The sequence below is a fragment of the Endocarpon pusillum genome, assembly GCF_000464535.1.
Source record: "Endocarpon pusillum Z07020 unplaced genomic scaffold scaffold189, whole genome shotgun sequence".
NCBI lineage: Eukaryota > Fungi > Ascomycota > Eurotiomycetes > Verrucariales > Verrucariaceae > Endocarpon > Endocarpon pusillum.
The window spans coordinates 188362-207511 of NW_006916093.1; the positions used below are offsets into that span (position 1 = coordinate 188362).

The following is a 19150-nucleotide window of genomic DNA, read 5'->3' on the forward strand; positions in this document are numbered from 1 at the left end:
AGGGATGCTACTGTAACTACTCAAAGTCGCCTGTAGATCAAAAATGCTGATACGCAATGCTGTCAAAGCGCAGCAAATTTCGTGTGGTTTATCAAGCAACCAAGAAAGGCAGAAATAACATGCGATTATTGGTCCTCGATCCATGATTGTTTTCCATAGCATGGAGATCATACATGCTTTAATACATACTAGTAATTATTCACGAAACACTACCCAGGTTTGACGCTGATTGTGGGCAAAGTTTGCTTAGCTATTGTGCTCGAAATCAATATCTTTTATTTACTGAACAATGGAGGTGCCTTTGGGCATTTGGTCAATTTGAAACGATACAGAGAAGATTAGCATGGCCGTATGTCAAACTCTCCCCCCCAGCTACCCTTTCGCTAACGATCACATAGCCTGCACTAAGGATGACACGCATAATCAAAGAGAAGCATCAAGTTTTTTCTTGGGAAATTTCAGGTCTCTTTCCTTCTGCTTTCGCCTGAGTTGCAGGTCATATTACACAGTAGTAAATACTGGTACTTAGTCCAAGTTGGAACAAACGACTCTTGGCATTATTACAAGGACCTTCGGAGCTAATGATTCATCAAGACTCTAGTCATTTCACAATATCACTATCCCTCACTTGTGACCTGAAAAATATTTAATTTAGGCTATTCTGATACACGCAGACGATCAGTTGTAACTACTGCTATTCTATGATGTTGGTAAGATTCGTGACCTACAAAGGAGAGATCAGAGAAGAGGATATACACGTGTGCGGCCTAGTGCGTGCTGAAGAGAGCTGGGTGGAGAGCGCTCCAAATAGGCAATCAGCAACATCAAGGATTTCAGGTTCCATGCCGTAAGAGATATTCGACGGTAGCCACGCCGGTTACTTTGTACGCAACCGATGTATATAGCAAGGCGAGCCTATGCTGATACAAACAGACAATAGACAGGTCCAAACGGCCGCAAGGACAACGCCACAGCCAAGAGCAATACCTCAGTGATATATACGCAGTAAGTAAGCAACAGCTATTTACCTTAGGCACCCGCCTAACGTGTATTTATAAAGGAAACAGCGATTCTCTGGATAACTCAGCCCTTTCCCGTACCAGGACATCTTCGACTTCGTTTCAGGCCCATAAATTCCATCTTGATCAGCACCGATCCTCTTCTGCGCAGCCTTGACCGCCGCTTTGGTGAGCGATCCGTATTTGCCGTCTTCTTCCAACTTATCCTGCGGCTTGCTGGTATAGCAGTTGTTCAGGGAATACTGGAGAGCCTTCACGCCTTTCCCTTCGGCCCCGTTGTTCATCATGCAGTCTTCTGCGAATGTGCTCCCGGATGCATAGACCTAGCGAGGTGAGTGCGATCTTGTTTTACCTTGGAATGCGACCGACCGGAACTCTTGCAGCGAAGGTGTACTGGAAAAACCCGTCGAGGCCGATCCTTTGGCAGCCCCTCTTGAGTGATTCGCCGTTGCAGTAGCCAGGCGCGGCATCAACATGGAGACAATAGAATAGCAATGCTGCAATAGAAAGAAGGACGGATGTAGCAGTGAACGGCATCGTAGAAACGTGAGTATGATGTTGAGACTTTGAGGGCTCAATGTACTTTGCAGAAGCTGAACGAGTTTGTGATAGTAGTATCTGTCAAAGCTCCCAGCAGCAAGGAACTTAGACGGTTAATATAAGAGCTGTGCATACTCGTACTGCCGATCTACACGAGACCGTGCCAGTCATGCGAGATTTTGGCCGAGGTCTATAAATAGTGACACCTCGATTGAAATGGCTAATTGCCCTGATTAACCTCATCGAATGGCGACCATGCCCCAGGTTTCCACAATAAGATCATCCTGATCCACGTTCTCTTCAAGCGTTGATCGTTGGATGTGGAGGGCACATTTGGCCTTTGCCACACAGTGCTCACGGAAATGAGTTCAAGGATTGTTTGAAGAAGTCAGTAGCTCGGCTTCAGCGGTTGCCCTGGAGCGGGTTTTTGGCACAAACCCCAGACCCCATGGTTCAAACCGTGGGCTCAAGGTGCGCTATACTATGGTAGGAGGCACAAGTATTGTTAGCTCCGAGCTAGAAATTCAATGCGGCATTGACGGATGTGTTGAAAGTAACGCTAAACTGCTTCTGCTATCTATGGATGTCCGCACTCAATCAATTGGTTGATGTAGTAACTTGTACGGAAGTTATATCCAGCTCCTGTCCGAAGTTCAAGTGCAATCTTACTGTACTCTGGTGGCTAGTGGCGCTATGTCTGTTCCGGCATAGCTCTAGGTCATGTGACGACTACTGGGCTAGCGGCTTGGCAGCAATTCAACAGGATGTGCATATTACGTAAAGAGTATTAACTAGTCTATATGATTGAATTCCTAGGGCAAGGCCGATCTTATCATTATTTTTGGCCCGTGAGCTTCTGCCATTCGCCGATTTCATAGAGTAGAATCTGTTGTCCTTCTATTCAGGTTTCCACTCCCTCGGGACGTATTCACCGTCCGTTGGATCCACATTGGCCTCTTCCTCATCGATGTAAGCATGGGATGGAAAGTCGTTTGACGCTTCAATGCAATATTCCGGACCATTCGTGAATGGGAACCTTGCTTTGTGTGTCGTGGAGCCTTGCATATAATCAGCTCCGTTGGTCACAGTAGTTTCCACGATCGGCTCGTCCATGGATACATCATCCCGAACTTCCAACCATCCGTTGACATCATCCTCCGTCCACGGAATTTTGGGAATGTGAAAATCACCGTAAAAGGGTTTGCCTGGCCATAGCCTCCTAAGAAATATTGGTCAAGGGTCAGGGTCAGGGTTTGGAACCCAATCGTGAACAACCGACTCGCCATCCGGCAAATGAACAGTGCCGGTGTCATCATTTTGGAGCCATGCACTGGGTCCCTCGCTGAATATGCGCTGGTGTATATAAGGAGATGCGGGAAAGCGTGGCTCGGGTGGTAAGTAGAGGATACTCTCTATGTCAATTCTCTGTGGACGTATAGGTTCTGGGCCTTCGCTACTATCGGATCGTCGCCGCTTCCCATCCACACCGAGTTTGTTGGCTGCTGTCGAGTGCATGTCGGCGTAGGCTTCCTTATTCCCCATCATGCGTTGCGAGTCCGCAATTTCCGCAAGAACATAGAGGTCGATGCCGTCCTCCACTAATTCTCTGGCTAGATGGAGGGCACGAACCCACTTGTGGAAACCCTGGCCTGTCTCCTCCGCCTCTGCCAGGCAGCTAACTTGGCCGCGAAATTTGGGTGTGGGGTCTTCGCCGTAGTACTCCCATTGAGGATCCACATAGTCAAGATCAATTATTTCTTCCTCATCGTCAGAGCCAACCTCCGTTGCCGTGCCTCTGATCTCCTAACCTTTTTTGCGGTCACTTCCTCCACGTAAGCCTTCTACCGGGCTTCAAACCCGATATTGATAATCTGCTCAATGTTCACTTTACATTTGGCACACTCGCATCGATAGAGGTCTGTTGACAGGTATTCAATGTGCCAGGGAAAGATCAACTGTTTTCCGAAACTGAAGATCTGATCTTGCACTGCCCATGCAACCTCTAATGTTCTCTGCTGCGTCTCTTCTAAATGTCTGGTTGATTCTCTCGCTTGTAGGATATGAATAAGACATCCTTCTCGATAGTATTCAACTGTCGCATGAATAGTTTCCATAAACGCATTTGTCATCTCTATCCATTCTTTTCATGATGGAAAATCAATCCTCATCTCATGTAGTACAGCAGTAAGACCTTCTAACTCGTCTCCTGTGGATGTCAGAGCTTGTTTGGTGGCTGCTTCTTTTCCTTTTTTCTTCTTGGAATCTGCTGTCTTCAGATCCTCTAGTCCCTGACTTGCCTTATAACTAAGTCTTGCTGCGGCAGTCTCAAAAGCACTCATCAATTTTACTCGAGCTTGTAAGCTTGACTTTGGTGTGTCTTCCTTATCTATACTTACCTCACTTGCTGAGGTGAAATTGCCTGCTGCATCCCGTGCTATTTCGGCGAGCGGGTTGGAGCGGAGGTCCAACTCTTTGGTGATAAATTTCGGAAATAGGGCGCGAAAAGTAGAAAAGTTCAGCGAGTTGGGCTCTTCCTTCGAGTAGGGGTGACTGAGAAGACATTTTAACAAGAGTTTCATAATCTATGTTGTAAACGTGTACTCAGTGCCGCCGAAAAGTCTCCGATGGAGTGATATAAGCCTTCAGAAGTAATGGCTGTCTGGTGCTCACCACTGAGGCTCAAGTTGTCAATGATTATAAAATCTCAGCTAGCGTTAGCGGAGACTTTCCCTGTTCAGTAGCCCTCTTCTCTACCTATTATGCTGTTCCAACATGCAAATGAGGCAGAATAAGAACACAGCAACCGCAATCCGCTGAGCTGACTTTCCTAAGGCTTTGAGCATCTCAACTGTGTCAGAGTAATCTCTCTCATGTCTAAAGAAGTACAACTCTTTTAAGATCTTGACGATAATAACACTTGAAGTTGTGTACTGACACTTGAGGCAATGGATTGGAGCAATTTGATTTATTCTATTTATCAAGGATGGGAGGAGAAGTTGCGTCGAAGCAACAGAAGCTAACTACCAAACGCTAAGCCTTATCACCACGTGACACTTGAAGCTGTGTACTGACACTTCAATTGTCAGCATACTTAGTACAGTAAGGCTGGAGACTGCGTGCTAATGTAGTAGCGTCATCACCTGAGCGGTGCACAGCCTGATTCTAACATATCATCAAGCACTTGATCCTGCACTGGTCTTCCAAGTGTCACCTTGCTGGTCTGTCGATCCTCAGATTCCTTGTGGTGGCGCCCCCTCATTAACCAAGTTCATCTGAAGAACTGCACGTAGTCCCAGTGTCTCTCAAAACTCAGGATCCAGCGAAATGGCAGAGCCTTTTAGCATCGCAGCCGGCATTGTAGGTCTCCTGGGTCTAGCCATTCAGGTATCTCAGATGGTACTTAAGTTCGGACTTGACTGGAAAGAGGCTCCAAAGGAGGCCAAAGCGTTCAGACTCGAGCTACAGAGCCTCCAAATGACCCTTACAGAAATACAGACAAAGCTGATTTCCAATCCGTCTTTCGAAGAAGCCTTTGACGGCAATTCATCGGCTCTGTTGTCGCACTTGAAGGCCGACGACCTTTCCCAAGACAGCATCAAGGAGGCCTTCCAGACCTGTCACACACAATTGATAGAAGTGATCGACAATTTTAAGGGCAAAGAGAGGAGCCACAGGCTCGGCTGGGAGCGATTCAAAGCACCTTTCTTATCCTCTAAAACAAGCAACGCTATATCACAGCTCCAAAGACAGTGTCAGAGTTTCAATCAGCTTATTCTAATCGACACAGCTACTATAGTAGCGAGCGCACATCTCGAGGTTAAAGAGGTGAGGAAAGAGCACCAGCAATGGCATGCAGCAGAGGAGAACCGCAAGATTTTGCGCTGGCTTTCTCATCTCAACTTTGAGGAGAAGCATCGCGATATTCTCTCGAAGCTCCATCCCGGAACAGGCCAATGGCTTCTGGATTCGGATCAATTCATGGCTTGGAGGAACGGACACCAAGATTCTCCGCCCACTCTGTGGTGTCCTGGTATACGTAAGTCTGTTCGTCTATGATAGAAGAGACCAATTTGATAGCTGACTATGCGATATAGCCGGAGCGGGAAAGACTGTGTTAGCGTAAGTAGGATCAGTGTTGCACCGATGTCGCAGCATATAGCTGACATTTCATCCAGCGCAAATGTCGTAGATCATCTGCAGCAACTATTTGCCCAAGACAACGTGGCAGTACTATACGTATACTGTGATTATAAAGATCAAACCAACCAGACGGATCGAAACCTGTTCGCCAGTCTTGCAAAGCAGTCCATACTGCAGCGAAGTGACTTACCCTTCGAAGCCAAAGTTCTGTACTCCAGTTGCCAGGAAGTAGACACAAGCCCATCCTCCGAACAATGCTTGAATCTGCTGAAGTCCTCCATAGACCATTATCGTAGAACGTTTATCGTCCTCGACGCAGTGGATGAGCATCTACCGTCCGAAGAGGACAAATACAGCCCACACATTCCCCTTTTGTGTGAACTAAACAACATCCAGCAACAGAAGCTAGGACGTTGTTCCTTCTTTATCACTTCTCGTGAGATTCATTCGGTCCAAGAGCAGTTTCAAGACCGAACCAGACTGGATATTCGAGCAAACGATGGAGACATCAGGTCATTCGTGGAGTCACGGATCCATGATGACAAGAATTTTACCTTTGCTGCCCAGGTCCGAGGGGATCCTGCTCTTGCCAAGGAGATTATAGAAAAGGTGGTTGAGAAGGCTCAGGGAATGTGAGGAAATCACTACCTACCTCTCTTGTCCATCGGTCCGCGCTAACTGGGGCGAAATGCCTCTTACAGGTTCCTGCTGCCACACCTGCATCTAGACCGTCTAGGCAATCAAACGAGGATCGGCAGGGTCCGGAAAGCCCTGAATGATCTCCCTTCCAAGTTAGACGACACATACGAGGACACCATGTACCGAATCCAACACCAGCACGAAGAACACCGCCAACTCGCTATGCGCGCTCTGTCGTGGATCTCCAAAGCGGAGCGACCTCTTCAAGTCGAGGAGTTACAGCACGCCGTAGCCGTCGAGTTTGGCGATGAAGACGTTGAAGATGGACCATTAGAGTCAGTTACTTTAATCCTGTCGGTCTGTGCTGGCCTGGTGACTATCGATGCTGAGAGCAAGACTTTTCGACTCGTTCATTTCTCCGTCCAGGAATTCTTCGAGAAGAAGCACTATAAATGGTTCAGAGATGCAGACAGGGTCATAGCCGAGACTTGCTTGACCTATTTGTCCTTCGATGCGTTTGAACAAACGGTTTATCAGGAAAACGATTCTTTACCTCTATTATTACGCCAGTACCCTTTATTCTCGTATGCAGCAAATAATTGGGGATGCCATGTCAATCGCTCAAGGCTCGGGGTGGAAGAGGTTAAAGATGTTGCGCTGAAGTTTCTTGGAAACGAACGCACGGTTGCGGCCGCCATGCAGGCGATGTGGCAAAAAGGTGATTGCAATTTGATACTCTTTCGATACGCTTACCAGGAGCGGGTACCTGGTATTTACCTTGTGGTTGCGGTGCAATGTTTGGAGTTTGCAGCAGCTTGGAAGTTATGCGGCGGAAACATCGACACCAAGGATCCAACAGACGGTTCTACAGTACTTCAGCTATGTATTAAGCTTTATGATTTGGAAATGCCGAGATGTCTGCTAGATGCTGGAGCAGATGTAAATGAGAGCAGAAACGACGGCTGCACTGCACTAATGGACGCAGCGGATCGTGCTCTGTGTGAGATAGTGAAGCTCCTACTGGAGAGAGGTGCGGACCCAAATGTAAAGGACAAGAGTCAACTTTCGTGCCTTCACCACGCTGTGGCGAATTCTGAGTGGAAAGACTTTCCGTTCGAAGCATGTTGCGGTTGTGTTGAGCTCCTTTTGAAGGCTGGGGCAGACATTGAAGCTCGTGATGCTTCTGGAAACACTCCATTAATGTCAGCGCTGTTTGCGAATAATTTCTATATTGGGGAATATCTTCTGCGGCAAGGAGCATCCGTTGACGTGGCAAATAGCGGGGGGTTAACACCACTATACTTTACCCTTAAAAACTCCCGTACTGTCCAGCCTGTGACCACGATAAGAATGGTTGAACTTCTACTACAGTCCGGAGCTGATGTCGATGCCGTTGACAGTCATGGAATCACGGCATTGAGACTAGCCGCCGTAGGCTTTCACCGATACGCAGAAACTGAATTTCTGATTCAGTCAGGTGCCAATGTTAATCTTACTGATATGAACGGGAGGACAGTTTTAATGGACACCACCAGAAGCTGTTATGACAAAAAGATCATCCATCTTCTATTGCGGTCTGGAGCCTTTGTCAACATGGCTGATCGTTGGGGATGCACAGCTCTGATGGAAGCTGTTGGAGATAAATGGGTTGGTTACGGGGTGACCGAGCTTCTCTTGCAATTTGGCGCCGATGTCAATGCAATTGATGAAAGAGGAGAGACGGCGGTGACAAAGGTTGTGCAGGGATGTCTTCGCTTATCCAATATCACAGACCTGAGTTACAGATACATGTACCTCTGGAATAATGACAACGTAGACAAGGAAAGATTGCGCCTACATCGGGAACGGTACCGAGATATTTTGAGTGCCCTGCTTTCACGGGGTGTGAGCGAGCAAAATAGAAAGAATGCGCTGGACCTCGCTCGTTCTCATCGACACCCTGACAGAGAAATTGTGAAGATTCTTCTGACGAAGGAATCAGATGATTCATGGAGAGGGAAGGTCTCCATTCGTCATGGTGCCTGAGATGCAATGTAGCATGTGGTGAGCCTGGAGGGCATCGCTGTGGAAGGTGAGATTCTCAATTCTGGTAGTTACCCGGGGTGAAAGCTGCGTCCAAAGTTCAATCCCGAAAACCACTGTTCTGTCTCGAGTCCGAGAATTGCTGACGAGGATGTAGCTGCAGGTGTAGGGTCCCGGCCCCTTCAAGCTAAACACATACGATGATCGCAAGACAGAAGATAACAATCACGGTTGGTTCAACCAGACGACCCGAGGTACTCCAACGACGCCAAAATATCGTGCTCAGCACGCCTCGGAAAAGACCCCTGACGCCACGCAAAAGGAAAGTATCCACAAGCTCACCACCAACAGCACCATGACCAGCGATATAGGTGGCGATCTCTTCAAGCAGGAACACAGTCCCCTCATAGAGACCAGTACTCCTCAAAACCTCACGCAAGTCACAATACAACCTCTACGCCAGACGAAGAAGAAGAAGAAGGCGACATCCCCGATCTGTCAAGAGAAAATTATGCCGAGAATATTCCTACTAAGTAATCAGCAACGGCTCGCCCCTCCCCCGAAAAAATGCTGCTATTTACTCGTACTTTAATGGCACCACAGAAGAACACCTCGACTTACCTCCAATACACTACCGGCAACGAAACAAACAAACAACAGCAGCACACTTCGAAGCCGTCTAAACCTTCCGGCGGCACAGAAGCTACCGATTACCACGCAGAGAACTACATGCCCGTGCCAGACAGACACTATGGACACCTCTCACGAGGCAGCGGTGAGATGCTGCAGAACTTCGAGCATACGATTTGTTTGTATGGTCAACAGGGATCCAGGATTTATCACCAAGAAGTAATGGGGTACTTATGACTCTTAGCCTGGACGAGATAGCGAAAACGCCAAACAGTGTGGATGAATTGGAACACTAGCAGGGACTTTGGAGGTTGATTGGGTAGCGTCCAGCTAATTGATGATGTAGTCCAGGGAACTCTCTACGAGAAACTGAGAATTTAGAAGCTGTAAAGAGCGCTAGGCTTATTGGAGCAGGTCGCTCCTTCCGCATGACCAAATACAGCTTCCTAAACTTCATTTGATCATTGATTCTCTTAGAGGTAACAGGTAGAAGGACTGTTCATGAAAAGCAAGCATCTACACCCAAGTCCCATGGTATATATATCTAGTACCAACCGAATCCCCCAAACCGCAAACCATTAACATCGTACGCAACGCCATTCCCACCCCCGTCTCCTCCCAGCAATCAGCTAAGCAACCGGCCAACAACAAAGCCCTGCCCAACCAACTCCATTCCTCGGCCCAGCAGCCCCATTCCTACGCGTACCCCGATGATCCTCGCCCTCGACATTATGCTTACCGACGATACTCAAAAAGACCTGATCCAGCGTCGTCTGACTGACACTGTAATACTCGAAGCCGAGGTTCTGCTTGTTCTTCTCCAGTAACGTGAAGAGCGCGGAGATGCTGGCGCCCATGGAGGTGGCCGGAGCACGATCTCCCACGGCGATGGCGTCCTTTTCCGACACGACGGAGGCATTGCGAGTGTTCATGGGCACGGAGAATCTCATCTGGCCGTGCCAGGTCTTCTCTTCGACGTTGGCGCCAGGGAACTCGGCCGTGACGAATTGCCGGATTCTTTCCATGTCGGCGTCAGCGGTGTGGGGTGCGGCTTTGTGTACGAGGTGCACGTGATAGGCGTCACCGTGTTTTCGTCGGAGGTAGTCGGTTGTTCCTAGCGCCAGCATTCTACTCGCCATGATTCCTGCTCGGTTGGCGAGCGCGTCGGCTTCCTCCATGCTGTGTGTGGTGAGCACGAGCGAGCGGCCGGGCACAACGGAAGCAAGAGTCCGCCACATGACTCGTTTGCTGGCAGCGTCCATGCCGGAAGAAGGTTCGTCAAGGAGCAGCACCGAAGGGTTGCCCATGAGAGCGATTCCAAGCGAGAGCTTGCGCTTGTTACCGCCCGAGAGTTTAGCCGCCATACGATTTGCATAAGGCTGGAGACCGACTGCTCGCATCACCTCATTGACGTTGTGTGTGGGATCAGGCACTCCTCGGATTCGAGCATAGAAGTTCAAGTGCTCAACCACAGTCATGGTGTCCATAGCATCGAACTGAGGACATACACCTCGGTGTGATCTCTCCTGTGCACGGTTGTTGGCCACCTAGACATCTTCTACAAATATGTCTCCTCCCTGACGACTGGGCTGGATGTCTCCTCGAATGAGAGAGATGATGGTTGACTTTCCAGCACCATTAGGGCCAAGGAGCGCAAAAACCTCGCTACGGGGAACGCCAAAAGTAACGTGATCCACAGCGAGGTTCGATTTGAATTGCTTGGTGACATTGAGGACACGCAGACCGTCTCGAGATGAAGTGACACGCGTGAGTTCCTTTGACACTTCTTCTTCAGCAGTGGATTTGTCTTCGGCGTCAACAGTACGGAATCGTTTTCGAAGACGGCGGAGCAGCGGGCCACTATCCCACCAAAGGAGAAGACCGAACAGGAAGAATGATTGAAGGATGAGATATAGGATCGGACCGCCGTACAAAGTTATCTCACCCGGATAGGTAGCGAATTCGCGGTCTCGACAAACAAGGGAGAACACATTCAATGCGATGAAGAGCGACCTGGTAAGATTTGCAGCTGGTGATATGATGGCAATCGTGAAATGTGCAATCGTGACATGTGAATCGATCTTGGCTGTTGGTGAGTACGTGAGTATGGACATATACGCGATGAAGTACAGCAAGAACATGACTGCTTGACTGCCTGCTGCGAAAGCAAAAGCAGCTAATTGCGATCTGGAAAACAGGGATATGACATACGAGAGCAGCGTTGATGCGAGACCGTACAAGAAAAGGACGACAAATAGGTATTCGAGGTGGTACCAGATATTGGAGACAGCTCGAAATATGATTGTCGCAAGGACGCTGGTGGCCACCACGATGATAAAATCGAAGGAGACATAGGCCAGCCAAAGAGGCAGACTGCGTACGCCGTTGCTGTAGTGCAGAGCTCTGACATTACGTAGACGCTCGACCGTTGGATAGAGAGCGAAAAATGAAGGGTAGACTGCCATGGCGAGACCGAAGTAGACGATCAGCTGAAGAGCCTTGCCAACGTCAGCGGGGATGGGTATGTCAAATGCCTGATACTGGCTGCTGATCGAAATGTTGGTAAGAAGGACGTCAAGTGCATTTTGTGTGATGGTTGCGAATGATATGTCTCTATTTCCTCGCCAGGCGAATGTTGGTGGTGAGGATGAATCGCCCAAGAAGAAACCACCAGGAGTAACGTTTGCAAACCTCGTGTCGATATAGTCATTAAATTCGGCAAGTGTATCCACCATATGTATGGAATTCATCAAGCCTGTGAGGTTGCCAGGAGTGGTTTCTCCTCCGCCACCAGGGAGGGTTCTGGCAAACATCTCCAAGGAGGACGGCGACAGGCGATCTCTTGGGCCAACAACAAGGTCGAAATCAACTTGAGACACAAGGGAAGAGACATCAGACACCGTGATCGTTTCCGTTGGAGAGCAACCCGCTGATTCGAAGTTATTGAGGAACAACGTCACAAGTCCGGCGGCGATAACTGGGATCAAGAGTGCAGCAATATATGGCAGACGATTGCGTCGGAAAACTGTTAAGCGTTTGCAGAAGAGCACCCAAGCTTGCTTTGGCATACCAATGCGTTTTCCGCTGACTAGTTCGGGAGCTCCTTGAGTATGAGCCCCGACGGACTTCTCTTTGACCACGACCGCACCATCCTTGTCGTCTTGGCTTGTGGGGGATCCTGCACGCAAAGGCTCAGGAGAGTCCGACCTCACTTCTTCTGCAACCTTCAAGAAGACGTCCTCAATGGTCGGACCGCTGACTTGGTATTCCTTAATCCCCTCGTTCTCAAGCTGGGACACGAATTCTGCGGCCTGAGCCGAGTCCTGAAGTATGAATATTCTCTTGTCATACTGCGTTTCAGAAGGTATGCCAGGGTACTCCGGAAGCGGCCTTCCATCTGGAAGGTTGTAGACATGAACTCGGTAGCCAGAACCAAACTTGTGCTTTAGTTCAACTGCTGTACCCTCCACTTTGAGAGAACCTTTGGAGAGTATAGCGATATGATCAGACAGCAAATCTGCTTCGTCCAGGAAATGTGTGGTCAGAATGATGGATCTGGTGCCTCTCTCGGCCAGTAAGATGTCCCAAATTCTGCGTCGAGATATTGGATCCAGACCACTTGAAACCTCATCGACGGCGCAAACGCTGGATCCACCGGTAAACATCATGGCCAACTGGACCTTGCGCTTCTGACCTCCAGACAATGTTTTGGTTCTAGATTGGAGTTTATGCCCAACGTCGCACGCCGAGATGAGGGCTTTGAGACCAGCCTTAGAGTCGGGCTTCCCGAAGCATTTAATCTTGTTAAAGATCGAGACATGCTCTTGTACCGTGAGATCATCCCACAAGACATTCTTTTGAGGACACAGGCCAAATCCACCTGCACCTTGAGCAATGTTGAGGTGGATAGAGCCAGAGGTAACCTTCGTCAGCCCAGCAATGGCATCGAGAGTGGTCGACTTGCCACTACCATTTGCACCCAGCAACACCATGATTTGGCCTCTGATGGCCGAGACGCTGAGGTCGTTGACCGCAAGAACAGTATCCCTTCTTGAGCCAAACATGAATCCGAAATGCTTGCGAAGCCAGCTTGGTCGGAACTCTTTGGAAAAGGAATTGAGTATTACTGCATCAGGGGCTTCAGCCGATTCGGAGACAGTTCTGCTCTTTGATCCTGTTCCATACAAGGTCCGCTCCACCAACGCACCCAGAATCGGGAAGACGATGATCTGAACGATGAGAAAGATCCACAATGCAATCCCAGGAAGTGTCCATGGATTTTCGGGAGCTGGCTTCACCATATTGGTTCCAACGTTCTGTCTTTCCCACCGAGCCATCAAAATCGTGAAGTAAACGTAGTTCATCGGTGGGAAGAGTAACGACAATATAGCCACTGCGCCAGTACTAGCTTTGGAGGCCACTTGTGAGACAACAGCTAAAAGTAAGCTGACAATCACCATGGTGATTCCACTTAGTTGAGCTTTACGGAAGAATGCGCCACCAAGAATCGAGAAGGAACATAAAGACAGACCAGAAAGAATATGATAAATGACGACAATGGCTCCGGACGTCCTACTGAATATCCCTGCAGAAAGAATAATGCCAATGATGATCCATCCTGGAGCATAGATGATGTCGAAAGCCAGATGGTTGGAGATGATCCGGACCATCTGTGGTTGCCATCGAGCACGATTGGGCATCATGCAATCTAGTAGTTGCGCCATTCCAATCTCACGCTCCACAGCAATGAGGCCAGTCAGCTGATAAGTCGTGCCAACCATACCAATGAAGATGGCCACTGCCAAAATGTCTATAATTCCGCCCATGTATCGTATCCGAATATTGTCTCTCCTCTGCTCGGCTGTCTCCGACGTGTAAGGATATTTTTGCACTTCACTTGGTAGCGGCGTAACATCAGATGAGGTGTTGAGGCCAGCGATTGTAAAGTCAATCGCGTGCTGGAGAGGTAGTGCATATATTTCAACATCGTTCGTGTCGGAGTCTACCACAATCTTGGACCCCAGAGCACCGTCTGCTCGGATAGAGTAATTCCATCTTTCACCCTGCCCTTCGTTTGGTGACGAGTAGAACACTGCTGCGGCGATGCAAGAGGAGGTGCCTCGAAGGGAGTTGCGACAAATGTTGGCCAGATCTCCTTCATTGGCGATGATATCAACCTGCGTCCCTGCCTGCCGTGCCGGCTCGGCAATGCCGTTGATGACTTGCTCGATATCTCCTCCTGTGAATCCACTGTTGACCAGGACTAGCTTGTCTCTTCCTCCTGACACCAGATCCAATGCATCGCCTAACGACCGGACCGGAGTCGGCTCACCGATGCCATAAACCGAAGGTGGAATGAAGAGGTTCCGTGAGTATGAACTAGCACTGTTAATCGCTGTGAACACTGGTAGTAGGAAGGACTCTATACATGAAAGCAATGAAAATACAAGGTAGTAAAAATGCGCGAAACGGAGTAGAGAACCAATGTCGAACGAGAGTGATGAGAAGATTTTTGACGGTCAAAGCCGCGATTTGTCGCGGTATGAGAGCCATGTTGAGTACCAGCTCTACCTACGGCAGGGTCTTGTCTACCGCAGGGAAATATATTTCCAAATTATATTGAACATGGGGCCTGAAAGAGATGCCGTAGTCTTAATGCTAAGATTAGAATGGGGAAGTGGGCCTGACCAGGAGGGCGCCCTAGGTTCTTGAAGTTGCGAGCAGAGTGAAAAGAGCTGTGTCAGAAAGGGTCTACAATGTACGAAAAGAAAATAATAGTATGAACAGAAGTGAAGAGGCGGACAACAGTTCTTCCGTTCAGTCTGCCCGCTGTGCATAGCCAAGCACATAAGATTGCGTCTATGACCACGACTCAGTGTGGAGGCTAGAGCCTCGGTTCTGGTGCCCGGGTGTAGGCTGACTATGCCTGATGGGGCGTAAATCTTGCATAAGTCTTGCGTAAATCTTGCGTACTCGTATCTTCCCGCTTCTAGCAATACTACCAGGGTGGACATCAGTGTTGTTTGACTTTGCGCCCAACATCCACCTGTTACAAAGATACAGTGCCATACACCTTTATTGGCCACGCATCACCAACAATCTCTTAGCTTGTAGATATTGCTTCAAGCTACATACAACTATGTGTGAAGGCTTCCAAGATGTACTTAAAAAGCCGTTCCGGTCTAAGCCCACTAGCTTCAGCCTAACAATCTTGATGGCGCCCTCCGTAGCGAAAACCGTTATGCACCAAATTACCACTAGACCTCTGAAGGGCAGTGCCAGGCAACACCTATGACCATAAATATTTTTCACAGCTACTCAGCTTCACACTTGTGCAACGATATGAAGACTCAAGTACAATTTGAAGATTGGCATCAACTCATATCAGAGCCCATCCCAACAGATATCTCTAGATCAGAACAACCACGCCACAAACGTCCTGTAGAACCAACTGCCATTCCTTCCGCCCAACCTCTCCCTCTCAGCCTTATGGGCCAAGAATTCCTCCTCCTCACGATCAATGAGATCCTTCCCAGTGTAGAAGTCCGCCGTTGCCGGGCTTACCGTCTTAGTCTTGTACCAGAATTTATAGCCGAAAAGCATGATGAGGTACAGCGGTATACCCAGGTATCCCGTGATGAAATCAGCAGTTTGGAATCTTCCGACAAATGCAGAGAAGTTCTTGGTCAAGGCAATCAAAATACAGAATGCCAGTGCGCCATACGAGCCCCAGACGCCCAAGGGCGCTTTGAAGGCCAATGCAGATTCTGGAATTCCTTGAGCTTGGCGAGCACGAACGAACCAGATGTGTGCGACAAGGATAGAGATCCAGGTCAGGAGGCCGAAGATGGTGACCAGGTTGACGAAGTAGATGAACACCCTCCGTGAGTCGTCTGCCACGTTCAAGAACGCTATGAATGCTATAATGGAGGACAATCCAAGGGCGTAGATGGGCACGCCTCGACGATCGGTGCGCTTGAAGATGCGCGGAGCATACCCTTCACTTGCGAGGCCGTAGAGCGTTCGGCTGGCTATGTAGAGGTCTGAGTTGGCGGCTGAGAAGACGAATATACAAATGCAGCCGTTTAAAATTCCAGGGAGATGAGGGATTCCTGCAATCTGAATCGCGACCACGAAGGGGGACGCAGCAGCGGTCGTGCCGCCCCTTTCGACGGCAAAAGCGAGACGATCGGAGTTGTAAGGAACGATCATGCCCAGGAGGAATACGCTGAGCACGTAGAAGAACAGGATTCGGTAGAAGGTGAGCTTGATCGCGCGAGGAATTGTCTTACGTGGATTCTGAGCCTCGCCCACCGTGACGCCCACCAACTCGGTTCCCAGATAAGCGAACACGGCCGTAACTGCCAATGATTAGCGAACATCCCATCATTGAGCAGTTGTGATAGGTTTACCCATAGTATTCCAGAGACCAAGGAAGTTGCCCCAATCGCCGGTCGAGAGGTAGGGTCTGAAAGCGCCTGGGTCGTTCCAATATCTGAAACCTTTACGGTCGCCATCAGGTCCCCCGCCTAGTGCCAGGATAAGAGACAGGAGAATAACACCAACGATGATGCCGACTTTGATTGTACTGAGCCAGAATTCGAATTCACCAAAGAACTTGACGCCAAAGTAGTTGATGCAAACAATGGCGATCCAGAAGACTGCGATGAAAACACCAGGGTTGACTCTAGATCGAGGCACCCAGAACTGGAGCACAAGCGCGCCTGCGGTGAGTTGGTTCGGCGTGACAATGATGTACTTGAACCAGTATCTACTACGGTCAGTGACGTGGCTTGAGCAGGAACGAGGATTATCTAACGTACGTCCAACCCAAGGCAAAACCAAGAGCGGGATCACAGAATCTTGCAGCGTAGCCAGTAAAACCAGAAGAAAGTGGGAGCCAAGCTGCCATCTCTCCCAGAGCGCTCATAACGATCCATACCAGAAAGCCCACGAGGGTGTAAGAAATCAAAATGGACGCCGGACCGGCTCGACTGAGCGCAACCCCAGTACCAATAATGAGCCCGGTACCAATCGCGCCTCCGATTGCAATCATGGTAATGTGACGGGCTTTGAGTCCACGCGTAAGCCTGGTCTCTTCGCTGAACTCAATGCCATGGATTTCTTGTGGTGGATAGCCACTTTCTGGTGAATACGCTTGCGCGTTGTATTCGGTCTTCAACGGTGAACTATCTCTATTAGGATAGCCAGGTGGGCTTGTGCTCTTGCGATTAAACACACCCATCGTGTCGGTGATGGAGGTGTTGATCGACTGATTGCAGTTCAAGTCGATGACATTGAGCAGGGAGGACAGAGGGCGGAGGACGGAGGAGGGTTTTGTTTCGGAAGCGGGAGCAGGAGATGATGTCGCGAAGCGGGCATGCGAGCCGTATTAAAAATCGGATCAACCTCACGGGGTCAGGCTGGTTTGTGTGACGTGAGGAGTGAATTAGGTGCTGGTACGGAGTACCTATGGCTCCATAGTGGCCCAGGTCTAATTATTCCTTCCCCACCATTGTAATGCATCACGCCTCACGGCAGCAAGTAAGAGCCCGGAGGCGACTCTTGGCAGCCGGTGGTGGAGAGCTGACTCTGATAGGCGACATTCATAAGGAGTCTGTTTGCAGCATGCATGCTGGGGGCTGTGTCTCACCATCCCTGTCACACAATCTCGGGCCAAGGACGGTTATCTCGCTTGTTTTGTAACTACTAGTACGTAGTAGCATCATTTCTGTCGAAATATAGCACCCGCCAAGCCCATCAGCGGGGAAATTGATATGCACAGTTGACCAATAGTGCAAGACTGGAGTGGAGGCGAAGCATTTCGTTCTAAATTTCAAGGCAACCCTGCAAAGTCTGGGGCCGGTGGGCGTTGCATTGCTTTGTTTCCTGAGACGACATGCGGAAAAGATAACGTTCTGGCGACTGCCGAGGTTTGTTCCACTACGTAGTATCCAGTACCAGATATCAGGTGCGCTGCAAAGCCTGCGCTGGAGAGCACTATCAACTCAATGCATCAATTGGTGGTGACAACAGTGAGCTAGTAAACTTGGCGAGTTTGCATTCCTATTACTAGTATAAAACCCAGCTCCGAGATTGCTCTCTAGCTTACGTAGTAGATTCCTAAACAATACTCCGTACAACATCCTGGGTATGCCTGTGAATCCTCCGTAGCTTTGCGTTCCCATCCTTTCTACCACTACTACGTAGAAATATCAATACAAAGTTCGGATGAAAATGCTCTGCAGGCGCCAAAGCCCCACAGCGCAAGCTGTTTACAATTGTCCGTGGGGAGGCGATGTCAGTTGCCAAATCTTGTTCTAACCTTTCATCGAGTAGCATATTGATTTTCGTTAGTTCCCATCTAAAGCTCTCTGGTCCGGCAAGTACCGACCAACCTCGTCTACAATGGCTTCCGGGCAGGTTTCAGTTGCCTGGGGGTGTGCATAGGCACGTGAGCAGAAGTAATACCTTCGATTCTCTTCACCTCGATCATAATGTCTTGCAGTCATGGAGTTGTGAATTGAATGAACCCTTACTCCATTGCATTATCAAATGATAGTGCCCCTTCAGTGTCCTTGCAAATTGGAGTCCATATTTTTTGATCGTTCCATAGCATTTGTGACTGCTGAGGAGTCAGTGAGGTGCTTTTGCCGTACTTGTTCGGGGGCATGACTTACTTCAGAGCATGGCTTGCTTCACCTAGCTCTTATTGTTTGCCGTACTGAGCTTCAGATAAGACGCTGATGAAGTCGCTGATGATGTCGGCACACGAGTAGTTCCTTGTCACCATCACCTCTGCCAGTTCGGTCCAGTCAGTGATAGTGCTTGGAAATCTTGACATGCGCAACCGCAGGATCGATACAGTGGTTCCATGATCGGGACGGTCGATGAAAAAATTTCTTTCCGAGACGTCGATTCAAACCCATGTCCTGTAACACCATGCATGGGTGATTGGTTGTTCCAAATATGAGAACGGTGCTATCACTGGCTGCCATCATACCAGATTGTTGCTTAAGAGTGGCTTAGTAGCCATGGTCATTGATGTCTGATGATGTCCCCCATTTCATCAAGAAGAATGACACATGGCGGCTTTTCGCACATGGCTTGAAGGTTCCTGAAGAGTTCCGTGATGCGAGTATCAAGAACAGGTGAGCTGA

General features: G+C 49.1%; 6 protein-coding genes across 6 annotated transcripts; 1 reads left to right on the top strand and 5 right to left on the bottom strand.

The window, feature by feature from the left end:
- Positions 1-1024: 1024 nt before the first annotated feature.
- EPUS_03039 (uncharacterized protein) lies at positions 1025-1556 on the bottom strand (the record flags this gene model as incomplete). The annotated part of the gene is made up of 2 exons (XM_007802981.1): positions 1025-1342; positions 1389-1556. 2 exons carry the CDS (start codon positions 1554-1556, stop codon positions 1025-1027), a joined length of 486 nt encoding a protein of 161 aa, XP_007801172.1.
- A 900-nt stretch (positions 1557-2456) lies between these two features.
- Positions 2457-4138, bottom strand: EPUS_03040 (uncharacterized protein; the record flags this gene model as incomplete). The annotated part of the gene is made up of 3 exons (XM_007802982.1): positions 2457-2778; positions 2839-3362; positions 3956-4138. The coding sequence occupies 3 exons, from the start codon at positions 4136-4138 to the stop codon at positions 2457-2459; spliced, it is 1029 nt and encodes a 342-aa protein (XP_007801173.1).
- Positions 4139-4883: 745 nt separating this feature from the next.
- Positions 4884-9286, top strand: EPUS_03041 (uncharacterized protein; the record flags this gene model as incomplete). The annotated part of the gene is made up of 7 exons (XM_007802983.1): positions 4884-5595; positions 5654-5678; positions 5735-6331; positions 6401-8339; positions 8530-8857; positions 8902-9172; positions 9235-9286. The coding sequence occupies 7 exons, from the start codon at positions 4884-4886 to the stop codon at positions 9284-9286; spliced, it is 3924 nt and encodes a 1307-aa protein (XP_007801174.1).
- A 248-nt stretch (positions 9287-9534) lies between these two features.
- On the bottom strand, positions 9535-10468 carry EPUS_03042 (uncharacterized protein; the record flags this gene model as incomplete). Its single annotated transcript, XM_007802984.1, has 2 exons — positions 9535-9605; positions 9697-10468. 2 exons carry the CDS (start codon positions 10466-10468, stop codon positions 9535-9537), a joined length of 843 nt encoding a protein of 280 aa, XP_007801175.1.
- A 69-nt stretch (positions 10469-10537) lies between these two features.
- Positions 10538-14543, bottom strand: EPUS_03043 (uncharacterized protein; the record flags this gene model as incomplete). Its single annotated transcript, XM_007802985.1, has 2 exons — positions 10538-14369; positions 14419-14543. 2 exons carry the CDS (start codon positions 14541-14543, stop codon positions 10538-10540), a joined length of 3957 nt encoding a protein of 1318 aa, XP_007801176.1.
- Positions 14544-15404: 861 nt separating this feature from the next.
- Positions 15405-17235, bottom strand: EPUS_03044 (uncharacterized protein; the record flags this gene model as incomplete). The annotated part of the gene is made up of 3 exons (XM_007802986.1): positions 15405-16351; positions 16403-16761; positions 16814-17235. The coding sequence occupies 3 exons, from the start codon at positions 17233-17235 to the stop codon at positions 15405-15407; spliced, it is 1728 nt and encodes a 575-aa protein (XP_007801177.1).
- Between the last annotated feature and the right edge of the window lie 1915 nt (positions 17236-19150).